The sequence below is a fragment of the Mus caroli genome, unplaced genomic scaffold (genome assembly GCF_978045245.1).
Source record: "Mus caroli unplaced genomic scaffold, Mus_caroli_1 scaffold_17, whole genome shotgun sequence".
Lineage (NCBI taxonomy): Eukaryota > Metazoa > Chordata > Mammalia > Rodentia > Muridae > Mus > Mus caroli.
In genome coordinates, this window is record NW_028227272.1 from 54,039,190 (window position 1) to 54,060,297 (window position 21,108).

The following is a 21,108-nucleotide window of genomic DNA, read 5'->3' on the forward strand; positions in this document are numbered from 1 at the left end:
ATGTGGCCCAACTATTTTCTCTAATTCAAGACATTAGAAAAAAATAAAAGGGTGAGATCATAAAACAAGGCTTTCCTCAGCCTTGACTCCCCTCCATAATCTCTCAGCAACGATTTACTGAAGCTTTTAAACAACCACTTGATTATCTTTCCATCACTTGCAAATTAGTTTCTAAAAGGGTATATTCTTTCAGAGACCAGAAAAAAATTGCTATAAAATAATTTCAGAGGATCCAAACAATTTTACAAAGAAAATTCACCATGATTAAATTAGGTAAAATAAATACTACAATTAATTTATTAAGAAATAGGCCTTCCCTACTCAGCTATTAAAAAGAATGAATTTATGAAATTCCTAGCCAAATGGATGGACCTGGAGGGCATCATCTTGAGTGAAGTAACACAATCACAAAAGAACTCACACAATATGTATTCACTGATAAGTGGATATTAGCCCAAAACTTAGGATACCCAAGATATAAGATACAATTTGATAAACGCATGAAACTCAAGAAGAATGAAGACCAAAGTGTGGACACTGTGCACCTTCTTAGAATTGGGAACAAAACACCCAGGGAAGGAGTTACAGAGACAAAGTTCATAGCTGTGATGAAAGGATGGACCATTTAGAGACTGCCGTATCCAGGGATCCATCCCATAATCAGCTTCTAAACGCTGACACCATTGCATACATTAGCAAGATTTTGCTGAAAGGACCCAAATATAGCTGTCTCTTGTGAGACGATGCCGGGGCCTAGCAAACACAGGAGTGGATGTTCACAGTCAGCTATTGGATGTATCACAGGGCTCCCAATGGAGAAGCTAGAGAAAGTACCCAAGGAGCTAAAGGGATCTGCAACCCTATTGTTGGAACAACATGATGTACTAACCAGAACCCTGGAGCTCTTGTCTCTAGCTGCATATGTATCGAAAGATGGCCTAGTCGGCCATCAATGGAAAGAGAGGCCCATTGGACTTGCAAACTTTATATGCCCCAATATAGGGGAATGCCAGGGCCAAAAGAATGGGAATGGGTGGGTAGGGAAGTGGGGGGCGCTATGGGGGACTTTTGGGATAGCATTGGAAATGTAATTGAGGAAAATATGTAATAAAAATATTAAAAATCAAAAAAAAAAAGAAATGCAACGTCCCACTTAAACGAAAGAAAGAAAAAAAAAAAAAGAATACAACTCAGTATGTTTTAATATATAGTCAAAGAATTATGCATTGTAAGGGTCCGAAAACTGCTGAAAGAAGACCCCAGACTCAGTATGCAAAAACAAAGAGCATTTATTCTGCAGAAGCAACCAACATGTGGGGATCAACTGAAAGTCCCCCGAAGGGAGACCCTCACAAAAAAAAAAAAAAAGAAATAGGCCTTCCAATCAAGGACACTTGAATCTCACTTAGAAAGGGGAATAAAAGTCATAAGAGGCAGATAGAGGAAGGCATCTGGGAGGGATGGGAATGGGAAGGGGGATGGGGGGTTCAGGATCAGGTGTGGGGAAGGACAGGAGAGATGGCTAAAAGGCCATGAAAAGGAGTGGAAATCTGCAACTGACAGTGGTGAGGAGGTGGGGGGCATCTCCAGGAAGAAACAGAGCCCTGGGATAAGGGAGGCACCCAAGAATCAGTGGGGATGACTCACTATACTACACTGGGGCTATGGAACTTGAAGAGGCCAACTTGGATCCAGGCAGGAACTCTAGTGAACTTATAGAGACACCAACCCACCCAAAAATTTTCAAGAAAAAAAATTATCCTGTCTACAAGAAATTCAAGCATGAAGGATGGAACAGAGACTGAAGGAATGGCCAACCAAAAACCAGCCCAACTTGAGACCCATCCCACTGGCAAGCACTAATCCCTAATACTATTAGTGATACTCTGTTATGCTTGCAGACAGAAACATGAGAGGCACCACCCAGCAGCTGACTCAGACAGACACAGATACCCACAGCCAAACAGTGGCTGGAGCTTGGGGACTCTTATGAAAGAATTGGAAAAAGGATTGTGGGCCCCAGTGGGGATAGGAGGTCTATAGATAAACAGAGTCAACTAACCTAGACCCTTGGAGCTCTCAGAGTCTGAACCACCAACGAAAGAACGTACATGGAACATACTCTTTGCACATATGTAGTAGATGTGCAGTTTGGTCTACATGTATATCCCAAACAAGTAGAACAGGGGCTATCTCTAAGTGCCAGGGTGGGGGAATACTCAGTGGGGGACACCTGCTCAGAGGAGAAGGGGAGAGAGGATGGGGGAAGGATTATAAGAAGGGGTGACTGGGCAGTGCAGGGTACAGTGGGTGGCATGTAAAGTGAATAAGTACAATAACAATAATAATAATAACAATAATAATAACAATAATTTAACTAAAAAATAAACCTTTGTATAAACATAAAATGCCATCTTTCTACCAAATTATATTACATGGAAATTGTAATTAGAATATTTAATAAATATTTTTTAATAAGACAGTCAGCTTTGGAGTTCCTTGATTTTGTAACAAAATCTTTTTATGCATATGAAAACGACAAAATTGAGAAAATACAACACAATAAGTCAGCTTACCTATTAATACCACGACAATAATCACAATTCCCTCCAAAATTTCTGCTCGAGATAAAAATTGGGGAGTAATAAGGGAGGAAGACCTTTTTTGCTGTTTACAAATATACTTCAAAATACTCTTTGTACTCCACCAGAGACCTATGGTAACTAAAAAGAGTCCAGGAAGAATGTGGCCTCCAGCATCCCCTGAGACCTACAAAGAGAAGAATATACAGATGATAAGACATTTCACTTGTGGAACATCTCCAAATCATTTCTCATCCCCAAACAGCAGAGTGGCTCCTGATGGTTATTAGCACTTAGTAGATCATATTATAGTATCAGCTATGCCCATAGAAAGTTAAAATTCGCTCTGACACTTGATCATGCACACTGTGGGGGATGTTTTAAGTGCCATCTCTAGCCAAAGGGATTGCTATTGCATTTTCAATTGAGGTATGAGTTTACAGGAGTTAAATCACCTCCCCAGATCTCACAAGTATTAGGCAAAATTTTGTCAGTTTTAATATAAAACTCAACAAGATTTCTTTAAAAGACGGTATGCAGTTCATCAACCACTTGCTTTTTAAGCATAAAGGGAAGTCATATGAAACCTTGATCTGTTTGTTTAGAATTTGAAATGATACAAAGTTGTCTATGCTTTTTTTTTCATGTACATGATTTCAAAGTATCAAGGACCAAGTGTGTGAGAGGGGCTTTTTGCATCCATCTAACATTTGCCTGTTCTTCCACACACATTTTAAGCCCTTCATGTAGGTGGACTGGGGCTATGGTTTCAGTTCTAGCTAGCTGACTAAGCAATTAGCACATCACTGAAGGTTGAGTCACTGAAGTCTATGTGTTTCCCTCAGCTTTCTCTTCCTCAGCCCTCTCTTCTGCATTGGGAACTTTTGCATGGCCTGACTGCAACACAGAAGATTGGAAACATACTGCCTCAGATTTCCAAAGAAATAACCTTTCCTTGGTCAAAGAATTGGTCTTGAACAGTATGATTATCTATTTTGTGTGCAGCCCTTTGTTCAAATCTATTGGGACATCAACAGAACAATGATGACACATTTTAAAATCATTCTATGAATCTAACACTAGGTAAGAGCTAAACACAATGAGGAAAGAGGATTTCAGAATATCCTCTGATCAGAAAAGTAGAATTTCCCCAGTTCCGGTCAGTCCCTGTGGGTTACTGCTCTGTGGTGCTAAGGGAAGCACTGGGAGAAACCAGGAAGCCGACCTAAATACTCCAGTATAATTCCTCCAATTAAGACCCCAGATTTTCCTTTCAATGTACCCTTAAATGATACACACCATCTAACAGTCAGGCCTAGTATATCTCACAGAACTGAGCATAGGTTCTTGTCCAAACTCTGAGGAATGGCTTGAGATCTGTCTTTTGACTTCTCTTATCGGTAGTTCTTAATAATGGAGAAGTTATTCCCTGCTAATATTAAGTATAAATTGGCGCAACTTCTTTCAAAAGTAATCTGACAAGTTAGTGGAATAGTTTAGAGTTCATATACCTCACAGCACAACAATTCTGTTTGTAATACATGCCCTAGAAATTTGTTATACACGCCTTCCTCTCCTATGTATATGTGAAGAATTGCATTGCTACATCAAGAGTGGAAAATAAAACACAAGTAATATTAATATTCACCAATAGATGAATCAATAAGTAATATGTTATATCATACACATATATAAGTATAGATAATATGTTTTATAGATAAATGAATGATCCCTTCCGAGTTTGGCAGTTATGAATAAAAACTGCTGTTAACACTCATGTTCAGGCCCTGGTATGACTAAAACTGTCCTAATTTATTTGAATAAGTAAGTATATTTAGCAATATGTATTGATTCTTAATGTTAAGGGTTTTATATTTTAATATCATTTTAATTTATTTATTATTTATGTATAAATTCATTTTATTATACACTCCTAAACCCCCTTAAACTCCTTCCAGCCACTCCTATATCCACTTGGGAATCGCATGTTCCTGTTTTTAAATAGCTCATTGAGTGCAGTTACTGAAATCCTTAAATGCCTGGGTCATCCACCACCTTCATTCTAAATAACTATCTTTATATCAACAGATAAGTGTAGCACTCACCCCTCACCAAAATAAATGGGTTTTTTGGCAGCAGATGAAAACAACAGAAATTGGCAACTTATCAAAATGCAAAGAACAACTGGGTGTTCGTGGGGTGCCCACCCCTAACTGATGCCTCTACAACACAATCCCTACACCTAAGACTCATGGAGCACTGTTTTAAAAAAAAAAAAAAGCTGTAAGAGCTAAAACAACAAAAAGCACACATACACATGGAAGCTGAACAACACTCTACTCAATGATAACTTGGTCAAGGAGGAAATAAAGAAAGAAATTAAAGACTATTTAGAATTTAATGAAAATGAAGATATAACATATCCAAACTTATGGGACACAATGGGACACAAAGCTGTCTCCTAAGAGGCTCTGCCAGTGCCTGACAAATACAGAAGTGGATGCTCACAGTCATCCATTGGACAGAGCATAGAGTCCCCAGTGAAGGAGCTAGAGAAAGGATCCAAGAAGCTGAAGGGGTTTGCAACCCCATAAAAGGAACAACAATATGAACTAACCAGTATACCCTGAGCTCCCTGGGATTAAACCACCAACCAAAGAAAACACATGGTGGGACTCATGGGTCTAGCTGCATATGTAGCAGAAGATGGCCTAGTCGGTCATCATTGGGAGGAGAGGCCCTTGGTCCTTCGAAGGTTCTATGCCCCAGTATAGGGTAATGCCAGGGCCAGGAAGCTGAAGTGAGTGGGTTGGTGAGCAGGGGGAGAGGGAGGGGATAGAGGATTTTTGAAGGGGAAAGTAAGGAAGGGGATAACATTTGAAATGTAAATAAAGAAAATGTCAAATTTTTTAAAAAAGCATAGAAAGAAAGAAAGAAAGAAAGAAAGAAAGAAAGAAAGAAAGAAAGAAAGAAAGAAAGAAAGAAGTGCGAAGAGGAAAACTCATAGACTCATAGCCCTTCAAAGGATAATAAAGAGAAAACACCAACACAAGGACAGAAATTATGCCCTAGAAAAAGCAAGAAAGTAATCCTTCAACAAACCTAAAAGAAGACAGCCGCAAGAACAGAATCCCAACTCTAACAACAAAAATAACAGGAAGCAACAATTACTTTTCCTTAATATCTTTTAAAATCAATGGACTCAATTCCCCAATAAAAAGACATAGACGAACAGAGTGGCTACACAAACAGGACCCAACATTTTGCTGCTTACAGAAAACCTACCTCAGGGAAAAAGACAAACACTACCTCAGAATAAAAGGCTGGAAAAAATTTTTCCAAGCAAATGGCCAAAGAAAAAAGCTAGAGTAGCCATTCTAATATCGAATAAAATTGACTTCCAACCCAAAGTTATCAAAAAAGACAAGGAGAGGCACGTCATACTCATCAAAGGTAAACTGTTCAAAGATGAACTCTCAATCCTGAATATCTATACTCCAAATGCAAGGGCAGCCACATTCATTAAAGAAACTTTAGTAAGCTCAAAGAACACATTGCAACTCACACAATAATAGTGGGAAACTTCAACACCTCACTCTCATCACTGGACAGATCCTGGAAACAGAAACTAAACAGAGACACATGGAAAGTAACAGAAGTTGTGGAACAAATGGATTTAACTGATATCTACAGAATATTTTATCCTAAAACAAAAGGATACATCTTCTTCCCAGTATCTCATGGTACCTTGTCCAAAATTGACCATATAATTGGTCACAAAACAGGCCTCAACAGATACAAAAATTTTGAAATTATCCCTTGCATAGGATCCCATGCATCCTATCAGATCACCACGGGGAAAGGCTGATCTTCAATAACAAAATAAATAATAGAAAGCCAACATTCACGTGGAAGCTGAACAACACTCTACTCAATGATACCTTGGTCAAGGAAGAAATAAAGAAAGAAATTAAAGACTGTTTAGAGTTTAATGAAACTGAAGCCACAACATACCCAAACTTATGGGACAAAATGAAAGCAGTTCTAAGAGGAAAACTCATAGTTTTGAGTGCCCCCCAAAAGAAACTAGAGAGAGCATAAACTAGCAGCTTGACAGCACACCTAAAAGCTCTAGAACAAAAGGAAGCAAATTCACCCAAGAGAAGTAGAAGGCAGGAAATAATCAAACTAAGGGCTGAAATCAACCAAGTGGAAACAAAAAGAACTATTCAAAGAATCAACCAAACCAGGAGCTGGTTCTTTGAGAAAATCAAAAAGACAGATAAACCAGACTAACTAAACTAACTAGACTAACTAGAGGGCACAGGGACAGTATCCTAATTAACAAAATTAGAAATGAAATGGGAGACATAACAACAGAACACGAGGAACCCCAAAACATCATCAGATCGAACTTCAAAGGGCTATACTCAACAAAACTGGAAAACCTGGATAAAATGGACAACCTCCTAGACAGATACCAGGTACCAAAGTTAAATCAGGATCAGATTAATGACCTAAATAATGCCATATCCCCTAAAGAAATAGAAGTAGTCATTCAGAGTCTCCCAACCAGAAAAAGCCCAGGACCAGGTGGATTTAGTGGAAAATTCTATTAAACCTTTAAAGAAAACCCAATACCAAAACTCTTCAAACTATTCCACAAAATAGAAAAAGAAGGTGCACTACCCAACTCATTCTATGAAGCCACGATTACATTTACACCTAAACCACAAAGACAAAACAAACAAAGAGAACTTCAGACCAATCTCCCTCATGAATATTGATGCAACAATACTCAATAAAATTCTCCCTAACTGAATCTAAGAACACATCAAAATGATCATCCATCATTATCAAGTAGGCTTTTTCCCAGGGATGCAGAGATGGTTTAATATATGGAAATCCATCAACCTAATCCCCTATATAAACAAACTCAAAGACAAAACCACATGATCATTTCGTTAGATGCTGAGAAAGCATTTGACAAAATCCAACCATCATTCGTGAAAACGTCTTGGAAAGATCAGGAATTCAAGGCCCATACCTAGACATAATAAAAGCAATATACTGCAAACCAGTAGCCAATATCAAACTAAATGGAGAGAAACTCAAAGAAATTCCACTAAAATCAGGGACTAGATAAAGCTGCCCATTTTCTACCTACCTATTCAAGATAGTACTTGAAGTCCTAGCCACAATAATTACATAACAAAAGGAGATCAAGGGGATACAAATTGGAAAGGAAGAAGTCAAAATATCACTATTTGCAGATGATATGATAATATATATAAGTGACCCTAAAAATTCCACCAGAGAACTCCTAAACCTGATAAACAGCTTCAGTGAAGTAGCTGGATATAAAATTAACTCAAACAAATCAGTGGCCTTTCTTTACACAAAGGATAAACAGGTTGAGAAAGAAATTAGGGAAACAACACTCTTTACAATTGTCACAAATAATATAAAATACCTTGGTTTGACTCTAACTAAGGAAGTGAAAGATCTGTGTGATAAGAACTTCAACTCTCTGAAGAAAGAAATTAAATAAGATCTCAGAAGATGGAAAGATCTCCCATGCTCATGGATTGGCAGGATCAATATAGTAAAAATGGCTATCTTGCCAAAAGCAATCTACAGATACAATGCAATCCCCATCAAAATTCCAGCTCAATTATTCACAGAGTTAGAAAGGGCAATCTGCAAATTCATCTGAAATAACAAAAGTCCTAGGATAACAAAAAATATTCTCATTGATAAAAGAACCTCTGGGGGAATCACCATGCCTGAGCTCAAGCTGTACTACAGAGCAATTGTGATTAAAAACTTCAAGATACTGGTACAGTGACAGACAGGTAGATCAATGGGATAGAAATGAAGACCCAGTAATGAACCCACACACATATGGTCACTTGATCTTGGATAAGGGAGCTAAAACCATCCAGTGGAAAAAAGACAGCATTTTCAACAAATGGTGCTGGCACAACTGGCAGTTATCATGTAGAAGAATTCGAATTTATCCATTCTTATCTCCTTGTACAAAGCTCAAGTCAAAGTGGATCACATAAAAACAGAGACACTGAAACTTATAGAGAAGGAAGTGGGTAAAAGCCTCGAAGATATGGGCACAGGGGGAAAATTCCTGAATAGAACAGCAATGGCTTGTGCTGTAAGATCGAGAACCGACAAAGGGAACCTCATAAAATTGTGAAGCTTCTGTAAGGCAAAAGACACTGTCAATAAGACAAAAAGGCCACCAAAAGTTGGGAAAGGATCTTTACCAATCCTAAATCAGATAGGGGACTAATATCCAGTATATAGAGAGAACTCAAGAAGATGGACTCCAGAAAATCAAATAACCCTATTAAAAATGGGGTACAGAGCTAAACTCAACTGAGAAATATTGAATGACTGAGAAGCACCTGAAAAAAATGTTCAGCATTCTTAATCATCAGGGAATGCAAACCAAAACAACCCTGAGATTCCACACCAATCAGAATGGCTAAGATCAAAACTTCAGATGACAGCACATGCTGGCAAGGATGTGGAGAAAGAGGAACACTCCTCTATTGTTGCTGAGATTGCAAGCTGGTACAACCACTCGGAAAATCAGTCTGGTGGTTCCTCAGAAAATTGGATATAGTACTACTGGAAGATCCAGCAATACATTTCCTGGGCATAGACCCAGAAGATGTTCCAACATGTCATAGGTACACATGCTCCACTATGTTCATAGCAGCCTTATTTATAATAGCCAGACGCTGGAAAGAACCCAGATGTCCCTTAACAGAGGAATGGATACAGAAAATGTGGTACATTGACACAATGGAGTACTACTCAGCAATAAAAACAATGAATTTATGAAATTCTCAAGCAAATGTATGGATCTGGAGGATATCATCTTGAGTGAGGTAACCCAATCACAAAAGAAGTCACTTGATATGCACTCACTGATAAGTAGATATTAACCCAGAAACTTAGACTACCCAAGATACAATTTGCAAAACACAGGAAACTCAAGAAGAAGGAAGACCAAAGTGTGGCTACTTCATTCCTTCTTAGAATAGGGAACAAAATACCCATGGAAGGAGTTACAGAGACAAAGTTCAGAACTGAGACAGAAGGAAGGACCATGCAGAGACTGCCCCACCCAGGGATCCATCCCATATACAACCACCAAACCCAGACACTATTGCATATGCCAGAAAGATTTTGCTGACAGGAACCTGATATAGCTATCTCTTGTGAGGCTATGCCAGTGCCTGGCAAATATAGAAGTGGATGCTCATAGTCATCCATTGGATGGAACACAGGGCCCCTAAAGAAGGAGCTAGAGAAAGTACCCAAGGAGCTAAAGAGGTCAGCAACCCTAAAGGAGGATCAACAATATGAACTAACTAGTAGCCCCCAGAACTGTGTCTCTAGTTGCATATGTAGCAGAGAATGGCCTACTTGGCCATCAATGGGAGGAGAGAAGATCTTGGTCTTACGAAGATTATATATGCCAGTGCAGGGGAGTGCCAGGGCCAGGAAGCAAGAGTGGGTGGGTTGGGGAACAGGGCAGGGAGAGGGTATAGGGAACTTTGGTGATAGCATTTGAAATGTAAATGAAGAAAATATCTAATAAAAAATTTTAAAAAATTACTGCAGTGGAAACTCCCTGGAATCTATGAAAGTGACCCTAGAAAAGTCTCCAAGTAATGGAGGATATGGAACCTGAACTGGCCATCTTCTATAACCAGGCAAGGTGCATATCAGTGGGTCTGGGACTTCAACCCACCCAGAAAACCTTCTATCTCCAATCTGTCCTGATTGCAAGACATACTGGGGCAATTGTGGTTCAGAACTTGTGGGAGTGGCCTTCCCAAGATTGGTCCAACTTTGGCCCATGCCTGGAGATGGAGCCCTGTCTGACACCGCCTGGATGACTAGGAACTAAAGGCAGGACAGCTCTGAGACCCAAAACAGAACCAAACACAATTGGCATTAAAAAAAATCTCAATAAAATTCTTAATTATATTCTGCTATACTCATAAACTAGTGCCTAGCCCAATTGTCATCAGAGAAGCTTCATTCAGCAACCAATAGGAACAAAAAATACAGATCCACAACCAAACACTAGGAATAGCCAGAAGAACCCTGCAGAAGAGGAAGAGGAAGAATTTTAGAAGGCAGAATGGCCAAGGACCAAGGACAGCACAAGAATGTGGTCCACATAATCAACTAAGGAGGTCTCACAGGGCCTCACAGAGACTGACTTGACAAGCCTGGATCCTGTATGGATCAAAGCTAAGTCCTCTGCATATGCCTTATATCTGTGTAACTTGGTGCTCCTGTGGGAACTTCCAACAATGGGAAAGCGGGTATCTCTGGATTTTTTGCCTGTGCTTGGGGCCCTTTCTTCCTACTGGCTTGTCATATGTAGGCATGACATGAGAGTTTGTGCCCAGTCTTATTTCATCTTATTAGGTCATGTTCAGTGACTATCCCTGGGAGGTCTGCTCATTTTTCTTCCTCTTCTTTTATTTTGAAGGGAGACAGAGGAGAACCTGATCTGGAAGAGGTGGGGGTTGGGCTTGGGAAGAGTGGAAGGAGGAGAAACTGTGGTTGAGATGTACTGTATGAGAATAACAAAAGGTTTTTTAAAATTAAGGAAATAACTAAGCCCAGGGGTGCAGGAAAAAGCCAGAAGATTCCAGGCGCACATCTATTAATCAATGTGCAGTTTGACTCTTGTGTAAAGAGAGCTTAAGGACTAAGAATTCACTTCAAACTAGGCGCTTAAAACTTAAAATGTTTTATGTGCAGTGTCTTATCTGCCCAATTTTAAGGAATACGAATTTCTATTTGCCTCCTGCTATTCAGAGATGATGAAACAATATATTCCTGGGCATGTTTCTCAAGCGAATTTAATAGCGGAGCTCATACTTAAATCTGGTCTGATGACTCCACAGCCTAGGCTCTTGTCAGTATGTTCTCACACATTCCAGAGACAGAGTGGCAGGTTTGAGGGAAAAGGACATTTCTACATGTCTGAGCAATGCAGGATAAAAACATAAATTTGCCACGGTGGCTAGATTTTAAGTTGGGATTTAAGTCTTCTGAATGTCTGCTAACAATCTTGGTTGCAGGGTGTGTCTCTCTATAAACTGGGGAGGAAAAGTCAAAAGAATGAGAAGCACACTGTGTTCCCTCGAACTGCTCCTCAGTCAGGAAGGTATTAAGAAAAGCTTACGAGCAGAGAAGTTACATGATCCAAATGGCACTTCATCAGGACTAACTTGTCAGCCCTGCCCAGAATATATGAAAGGGAAAAAGGCCTAAAGGCAAAGATACAATTAGAAGGCTATTTTTGATGCTAATTTCGCAGATGTCAAGTATGAATTCAAAACAGGATATTGAGAACATCATAGTGCCACACGTAAATGATAGCTTAACACTCACCTATTAAAAACAATGAATTTATGAAATTCTTAAGCAAATGGATATATCTAAAGAATATCATCCTGAGTGAGGTAACCCAATCACAAAAAGAATTCACATGATATGCACTCACCGATAAATAGATATTAGCCCAGAAACTTAGAATACCCAAGATACAATTTGCAAAACACATGAAACTCAAGAAGAAGGAATACCAAAGTGTGGATACTTCATTCTTTCTTAGAATGAGGAACAAAATACCCAAGTAAGGAGTTACAGAGACAATGTTTGGAGCTGAGATGGAAGGAAGGACTATGTAGAGACTGCCCCAGCCGGGCATCCATACCATAATCAACCACCAAACGCAGACACAACTGCATATGCCAGAAAGATTTTGCCAGACCCTGATATAGCTGACTCTTGTGAAGCTATGATAGTGCCTGGCAAATACAGAAGTGGAAGCTCAGAGTCATCTATTGGATGGAACACATGGCCCCCAATGGAGGAGCTAGAGAAAGTACTCAAGGAGCTGAAGGGGTCTATAACCCTATAGGTGGAACAACAACATGAACTAATCAGTACCCCCAAAGCTCGTGTCTCTAGCTGCATATGTAGCAGAAGATGGCCTAATCTGCCATCATTGAGAGGAGAGGCTCTTGATATTGCAAAGATTATATGCCCCAGTACAGGGGAATGCCAGGGCCAAGAAGTGGGAGTGGGTGTGGGTCGGAGAGCAGGGTCGGGAGAGGGTATAAGGGACTTTTGGGATAGCATTTGCATTGTAACTGAAAAAATATCTAATTATAAAAATGTTTTTAAAAATTTAAATTTTTTTCAAAAAAAGTTTAAAAAAAAGAATGATAGCTTAACATCAAGCTCAGAGGAAGAACAGACCAGCCCTAGAAACATCTGCAATTCGAGATATTGTCATCTTTGATGGCCTGAGATGGGAGAAGAAGGGAGCAAATGCACTGATAGTCAGTGACCCTGCCTACTCCCCAAGGCACTGGCCTTATCCACCCTTCTCTGCATGAGAGCCCAAGTTCCAAAGAGTGAGGAAGCCTGCATGGACCTGTCAGCACTATGGGTTTTCCCAATGCTGAGGACAAGTGGATGTTGGGTAAGTCTGTCTCAACTTTCCTGGATACTCTGTCTAGAAGGGCTCTCTCAAGTCTCAGCACGAGTCCTTCTCAGGAGACATTCTTCTCAAGATAGTCTAAATTACATCATTCTATTTAATGTCCACAGAGACTTATCTTCATGGTATATTTTATAATACGGAATCTTTTGGTTTTTCTTTAACTTCTGTTTTTTACCTTCCTTTGCAAGACTGCCAAGCTCAGCTATGTTAGTTTTGCTTCTCACCACAGAATTCCCAGCAGTCAGAAACAAGGTACCCAGCAGAAACAAAGTGTAAACTAAAATTCTCATAACCCAGTTACCAAGATGCCTCTTGCATTCAAGTCTGGTCACCTGACTGGCCTAGGAACTGACATGGTAGGAGAGTTTAGATTCCCAAAGGCTGTCCTCTAACCCCTAAACACATGCACCATGCACATGAATGTGGGCATAAACACACAGCACACACACACAATAAAGAAATGAACAAAAATTAAATTCACCGGTCATCAAATGTAAGAAGATCACTTTTATAAGTTGTGAAATTAAGCTTAATATTTTTGTAACCAAATATTATCATAAAACAATTTTTCTTTTTTTTTTCTTTTCCACTTATTCAACATTTCCAAACTACTATGAAAAACACGACCACAGAGTAGGGAATTGAAAGCCAAACTGTCTTTCATAAAAACATCACTGCAAATTTAAACACACACACATACACAAACCAAAAACAAATGCTCACCCTCCAGAGACCGAAAAGCACATCTAACTCTGACTTTCTATAGAAAAACCCTCCACAGATGCACAGTGCTTGGCTATTCTGATTGTAGGAAGGAATTCCATGAGAATAATGGTTTGGGGATGCAACCATGTTAGTTACAAACTTGTGTGTGTATTTCACACTGAGAACACATCTCAGATGAGCTATCACACTTCAAACTCGGTGTTGGTCAGGCTCTGGCAGAGCCTCTCAGGGGACAGCTATATGAGGCACCTGTCAACAAGTGCTTCTTGGCAGCAGCAATAGTGTCTGGATTTGGTGTCTGCAGATAGGATGGATCCCCAGGTGGGCAGTCTGTGGATGGCCTTTCCTCCAGTTTCTACTCACTTGGTAGCCACATGGGGTTAATGGCTACTTGGAGATCTTATGGGTTTCCTTTACTTGTCTAATAAAGACTTGAAAGAGGAGTAGAAAGAGGAGCAGGGAAAGAGGAGTAGGGAAAGAGGAGTAGGGAGCAGAGAGTATACACTGTTCTGCTCTTTCAGAAGAGTTACACCTTCTCATTCTCATCACAACAACCCTGGTGTCGTAGGTATGAGGAACACCTTTACCTGTGCCCTGAAACTGACAGACAACTTATTCTTGGAGTGAAAGAAGGAGTCAGAATGCCGTCTTCCTTCCACATCTTCTACAACCACAGCAGCCATCCACAAGTTAACTCAAAACAACTACAGATCACACTCTGTCTTGTGGTGACACAGTCTGGCCTCATAAATAAGAAGTTGCTTTAACCTTATAGAGGCTCTCCTTCTAAAGCTTGACCATTGCAGGGTAGTGTGGGGGTCTCCTCCTGCTCCTGTTCTGATCCCTGCCTCATTCTCTGTTCTCCACTTGATAGGACAAAACAAAGTAATTCATGTATCATTCCCCAAATATGATATGCTCCTTAGTGTATCTCTCTGGCTCTACACAGTTTCCCACTGCGTAGAGCCCTTCCCTGTGTTTCTTGACCACTGACTCTTCTGTATCTTCTGCATAGCCGATAAGCATTTTTTCCCATGAAATAGTTGAATGCACTATGGGGTGCTATGGCCCTTTCTAATTTCACCTACTTAATACACATCCTATATTGGAAGGGAAAAGAAAATAGAAGAAGAAAAGAAGACAGGTCACCTCCTCTGTTTCACCCTCCAGCTGTGAGGTTAACTGATTGTTCATGATCCCAAGATACTCCCCTGTTATTTCTTGTGCATTCTATCATTACTTGTTATTCTCTTTGAATAGAGTATGGCCTCCTAGAATTGAGCCTCTCAGGGAACAGCTATATGAGGCTCCTTTGCTTTTAGAGCCTGGGACCCAACTGTTATATATGGTTTTTGTTTGTTTGTTTAATTGATTGTTGTTTGTTTTTAGGTGTTTTGGTTATTTTATTTGTTTTTGAGATTGGTCTCACTATATAGCCCATACTAACATCAAACTTGTGAGCCTCCTATCTTAGCTTTCTAGCCGATGGGTATCTGCCACCATATATGGTTCAGCATTTCCTGAACTGGAATACCTGATAAGTAAATGAATAGATGGAGAGAATGATACCTGGCTCATAGAACAATTTAAAGTTACTAAAAAGTAGTTGGTACTACATAATCCATAATCCAAAATCCCTTGCAATATCTACATCTGACTCACTTATGTTTTATGGCGTGGTTCATGGTTTATGAGCAAAAAGCATCAACTTAGCACCCCCACAACACATTCAACTATTTCATAGGAAGAAATATCATAGGCTATGCAGAAGATACAGAAGAGTCAGTGGTCGGGAACACAGGGAAATTACTAGAAACATGTCAGAAACAATACAAAGGCTTACAGCAATGGTTTTCAGCCTTCCTAATACTGAGACTAATACAGTTCCTCATGTTGTAGTGACCCCCAATTACAAAATTATTTCATTGCTATATTATAAGTGTAGTTTTGCTACTGTTATTAATTGTGATGTAAATATCTGATACATATGATATTTGATATAAAACCCCTGTGAAAGTGTTACTCAACCTTCAAGGGTGTCATGGCCCCAAAGATTGGGAACCACTGCCTTACAGCATGGTCACACAGCCAAGAAGCCTGATCTTACAAGCCTGTGCATGACAAGAAAGTTCAACTTTGATATCCATCTGATCTCCTTCCCTGCCCCCAACACACACACACATACACCCTGCAAAAGGACAGGTAGATTATACCCAGCAATGACCATGACCACAGTATTAGTTCACCCTAATTCACATCTTAGGTGAGAATATTCACCCTGGGCAATCATCAGGAAAGAAGGTTATAAAAGGGACTCTGGATTGTGTCTCAAGAGTATGGTTTGTTAACACAAGAAAACTACAAATTTAACTAACCTGGGCCAGTGGGGATACACAGAGACTGCATTGCCAAACAGGGATCCTGCATAAGACAGATCTAGGCCCTCTGCATATGTTACAGTTGTCTAGCTTAGTCTTCATGTGGGTCTCCTAACAGCAGAAGAAGGGACTGTTTGTGACTCTGTTGCTTTCATTTACAACCCTTTGCTCCAACTGAGCTGCCTCATGTAGCCTCAATAAGAGAAAATGTGCCTAGTCTTAGGACAGATTGATATCCATGCGAGGCTCCTTTTCTCTGAAGAGAAGGAGAAGAGAAGATGGGGTGAAGAGGTGGAGTGGGGAGGATTGGGAGGAGGAGAGAAGACTGTGGTGAAATGTAAAGTTAGTTAATTAATATTATGCTCTGTGCAATATCTTGGGCGAGAGTGTCTTGGCAAGGGCTTTGACTCTCCACAGTGGATAATGATGTGCCAATAGGAACTGCAGATCCTTCTAAGCCCTAGAAACAATTGGCAAAATTTGAAAGGAAGGAGGACCAGTGCTTCCTGGTTAGTACAACCCTATAATCAAAATAAAGAACGCATACAATCCCTGTACTCAAAATCAATAATACATACATAGAAGTGTTCTTTGGTGTGGAAAGGGTGTAAGGCATTGAGTTATATTTTAGAAGCTGACTGAACAGCACCAAGGAATTAGGAGTTTCAAGAAAGACTTCATTTTGCCAAGCCCAAGATAAAATGGACGTGACAGAAGCCAGGCACAGATCTAGAAACCTGGCAAGATTAAAGGCCCTTGCATATAAGCGCAGGCCAGGGCCAGCCTGTTTGTATAAGTGTTTCAATGGGCTCTATGGTGAAGGAGAGCCTAAAGTCCTTAGAACATCAAAAATAAATGAATAAATGTGTAAGATGGGGTTCTCACCATGCTTCACACCTGGAAATATCACGCCCCGTGCCCACTTTTCCCAAATACCTAACTTAGCTAGGCTCCCACCTCGACTTCGCCACCTGGTTGTGGCTCTCAAGCTCAGAACTGTCTAGAGCACAGTTCCCAGCATCACTCATCTTTGACTCCTCATCTGCTTCCCTTCCCCAATCCAGCCATCTGAAAACTGCTCACCTCCAACTCTGCCCAGGATTTGGTGACTTCTCATTATCTCCACTGATGTCACTCCTAGGAAAGCCTTGATTCTTACAATGGTCTCCCATGTGGACTCTGTTCCATCTTTGCCTCTGTCAGAATATTCTCAACCAGCAGGAGCTGGTGCTGCTCTGTTGACATGTAAGTCATTGCCAAGGCCTCAAAGGGGATCCCATGACCCCACGAAAGTTAGCCCAACACATACTTCTCCAACATCCCTTGCTCAAAGTCTCTTCTCCAACACTAGCCTTCCTGCTTCTTTTTGAAGATGCCAAACTTGCTTCCTGCTTAGGACATTAGGGCTTGCAGCTCCTCTGGCTGGCAACACTGGCTTTCTTTTCTCTCCTAAGGCTATTTGGACACTGCTTTCTAAATATGAACTTCTTGCAGTGCTTTCTGTGGACATGCCTAGATAGACAATATCTTTTTTTCCTGATTTCTTGTTTATATGAGACATTGCCTTTTAACATGCTATAGAACATACATGTTGTTGTATTTATTCTCCACTGGGAATCTTGAACCTTGAAGCAAGATTCTACTTTTCTTCACTAATTAATCTCTGGGTTTTGGAAGTATGTCTAGCATATAGTTAAGTGCTGCATAACTGCTGGATAAATGATAAATGATGGCTAATAGAGTATGTGCCAGAAAAACAGAATTATGCTGGTTTCTCCTTTGGTTTAGTCAGATACAACCCCTAATAAGCAGTCTAGGAAGACGTCTGTGGTTCTAAGAATCAGGAGTGCAACCATGCCTCTGGTGCCAAATTGTCATCACATCAGCACATGTCGTTACAAGCTTAGACACTTTTATGATACATATAAATAATGAGTTATGTAAAATTTAGTTTAAATTCAGAAGTGTCACCACTTGGATACAGTTTTCTTCCAGTTTTAACATGAACAGAAATTCTGCATCTATATTGGTTGAAAACACAATTACACACAAGAATCAGATGCATTTGTTCAAAACAAATAATTAAAATAATTAAAAAGAGAATAAAGATTTTCTTTTAAAAAATGGTTTGAAGAAAGAACATATTGACATTGCCAGGACTTTGTATTGAGACATAGAATAGCAGTTAATGTTCACAATTAGTGTTTCAGTCTGAGAAGATAATATCCCAAAGTCCCAGGCAACTAAAGAGGAGTATAAACTTAGGAATAAAAACAGAAAACCCCAGCTTTTAGAGTTGGCAAACTTAAGGTAACTTGCTGGGGTCCTTACAGAGGGTCTTCCCCAGCACAGAGAGGAAAGTCTGGGGGTTTTTGCTGACAGAGTGGCCTGCAGAGCCTATAAGGAGTCAGTTAGGGGAGGGAGCCAGGCACAAAGGTCAGGTAAATCTCTGACTTGCTAGCAATCAGGCAATTGCTTCTGCTCTGGCTAACTAGCAACCAGGTGCTTCTCTGTTTATACAAGAACCACAGAACAAAGAGAGACTGGTGATTACCCAACTGGTACAGAAATGGATTTGATTTTTCATCACATATCCGGGGTGACAAGTTCAGTCACAATTAGAAAATACAACAGAACAGATTAGTCTTATTATTATCAGCCCTTTAACTCCAATTTAAAGAACCTAAAAAAATGTCTCCTCCAAAGCAAACACATTTATTATATGACAGCCTGCTTTTAGGCTGGCAATATTTGCTGTTTGAAAGTATTCCAGACAGAAAATATCGGAACCAGTGTTTTTATGAGCAGCAGATACTAAAACCTAACTTCTTTTACTCTAAGTTTCATCATCTACACTATAAAGTAGGAAAAGTTTGTTTTAGTCAATCTACCTTACTTACTACAGTGTACCCTGTATGACTCCCTATCTATACTACATTTTTAGAGAGGCCTAAGTCTATAATAAAAAGAGACCTGGAATCTGTACCCTATTCCCCTACCCAGTCAGATTTTGTCAATTGTCTCTGTTTACTCTGCATCAATTATGCTGTTTGAGTTTGCTCAGTAGCAGACACCCCAGGAGGAGTCCTAGAGTATGTTCTCAGCTAGCTTTCCTGTGCTTAATGACCTCCAGCGCATAAAGAAGACTTCCAAATAGTGGCCAGATAATTTTAGGATTTTACTAAAAGGACTCAGACATAATTTTTCTCAGGAAAAAGACACAAAATAAGCCATAGTGAAGAAAGTCCCCAGTAACACAACACACAGAGACCAAAACCCCAAAGTGAGAGAGAGAAGGACAGGGACTGCAGCCAGCAGCTCAGCTTTGCTGAATGGTGTCCAGCAGCTGTGCTGGCTTAAGGACTCTTGCCATTTCCAGTGGATGTGGCTGTGCCACTCAACAAGTTTTATTGTGTTCAACCATGTGCCGGCCACTGTATGTTTGCTACCGTGTGGAGTACTGTATACGATTTTGATGTTTTCAGCTAACTGTGTCTCCCTTCACTTCCCCATCCCTGCTCTCATTTGCATCTTGGACTCTCTGCTTTCATGTGACATGTGTCCGTTTGTCCGCTCCCCTCTGCTAGAACCTCTTTGGACACTCTCTTTGGCTCTTTTATACATTTTTAGGCTTTAGCCATATTTATAATCACTTATAGATGGACGGGACACATATAGGTTCTGCATATGCAAGAGGACATATAGTTTTGCTCTTTGAGCCAAATTGTCTTAGGATTTTCTTTTCCAGTGCTGGAGAGTACACCAAAGAGCTTTGTGGATATTAAGTGAGCGTTCTACCAACTGAGCTATATATCCCCAGCATGACACGCACCTTTACCTAACTTTATCTCATAAAAGCCTAAGAAAATGATGTTAGTCCACCCATTTTACAAAACAGAAATGATGGCTTGTACTATGTCTCAAATACACAGCCTAGAATCAAGTCAGATCTAGAGTCCAAGTGCTTGGAAGGAAAAGGCAGAAGGAGCAAGAGTACAAGGCTAGCCTCACAAGATAGTGAGCTTGAGGCTAGCTCAGTTATATGCGACCCATCTCAAGGGGGATAGGGGGATAGGCTACAGGAAGCATTTTTTTGTTGCTCTTCCTATATTATCAAACCAAGGTTATTCCAGAAGGAGAAAACCAACCTTTGGGTGATGTGGGCCGATTCTTGCTTCCGAGCCATTCATCTTGCTTGGTACCAATAAATCAAACACTTTAGAACTGACACAACAGGGAGAAGGGAAAAAAAAGCAGCTACAGTTTTGGTTTTGTTCCTCACTTAAGTGAATTTCACTTTAAAGCTGAAATTTCCTAGAATGAAGAAGAAGGAAACAGTAAGCTGAAACTCGAAGTCTTACAGACAGCTTTACACAGCCATACACCTGTTTGCATATGCCAAAGGCAACTAGCATGCAATACTAAAACTTATCACATTTCACCTTTGCCAAATATTACTTACCAGACTTAAGCAATTTCGGATACTGCTCATGGAAAGAGAAGTCAGCTTAGCAGGCATCAGCCTTGCAACAGCCCAGAGGAGTGCTATGCTGTTCCTTTACTCTTGCCCTTTCCCCTGGAGGTTTTAACTCCGCCCAAACTACAAAAAGTCCAGGCCCACAAATTAGTGCCATTAATCATTAAAAAAAAAACTTCTCATTAATCCAGGGCTCAGATTACCTCAATTGTTTAACCTGCCAACTCTGCTATTTAGAGTGTAAGACTCTGTTGCAGAGTTGGCCCTCCCAAAATCTTGCTTCTCTCACTTGAGCCAACCTGTTACCTAAGCATCCACACTCATTTCAAAATCAAACAACAGAGCAGAAAAATACTGAAGAAACCTCTCTCACCTGAATTT

At 40.1% G+C, this 21,108-nt stretch overlaps 1 protein-coding gene across 1 annotated transcript in view; it reads right to left on the reverse strand.

Annotated features, from left to right (window-relative positions):
• LOC110312113 (transmembrane protein 45A-like) overlaps positions 1-20,828 on the reverse strand; it is a 29,697-nt gene extending 8,869 nt beyond the window's left edge. Inside the window, exons 1-3 of the mRNA XM_021185658.3 lie at positions 20,713-20,828; positions 20,399-20,564; positions 2,577-2,769 (exon numbers count right to left, since the gene is read on the reverse strand). Coding sequence (XP_021041317.1) covers positions 2,577-2,769; positions 20,399-20,440 — 235 coding nt within the window. The 5' untranslated portion in view covers positions 20,441-20,564; positions 20,713-20,828. The remainder of the gene's footprint in view (positions 1-2,576; positions 2,770-20,398; positions 20,565-20,712) is intronic.
• Between the last annotated feature and the right edge of the window lie 280 nt (positions 20,829-21,108).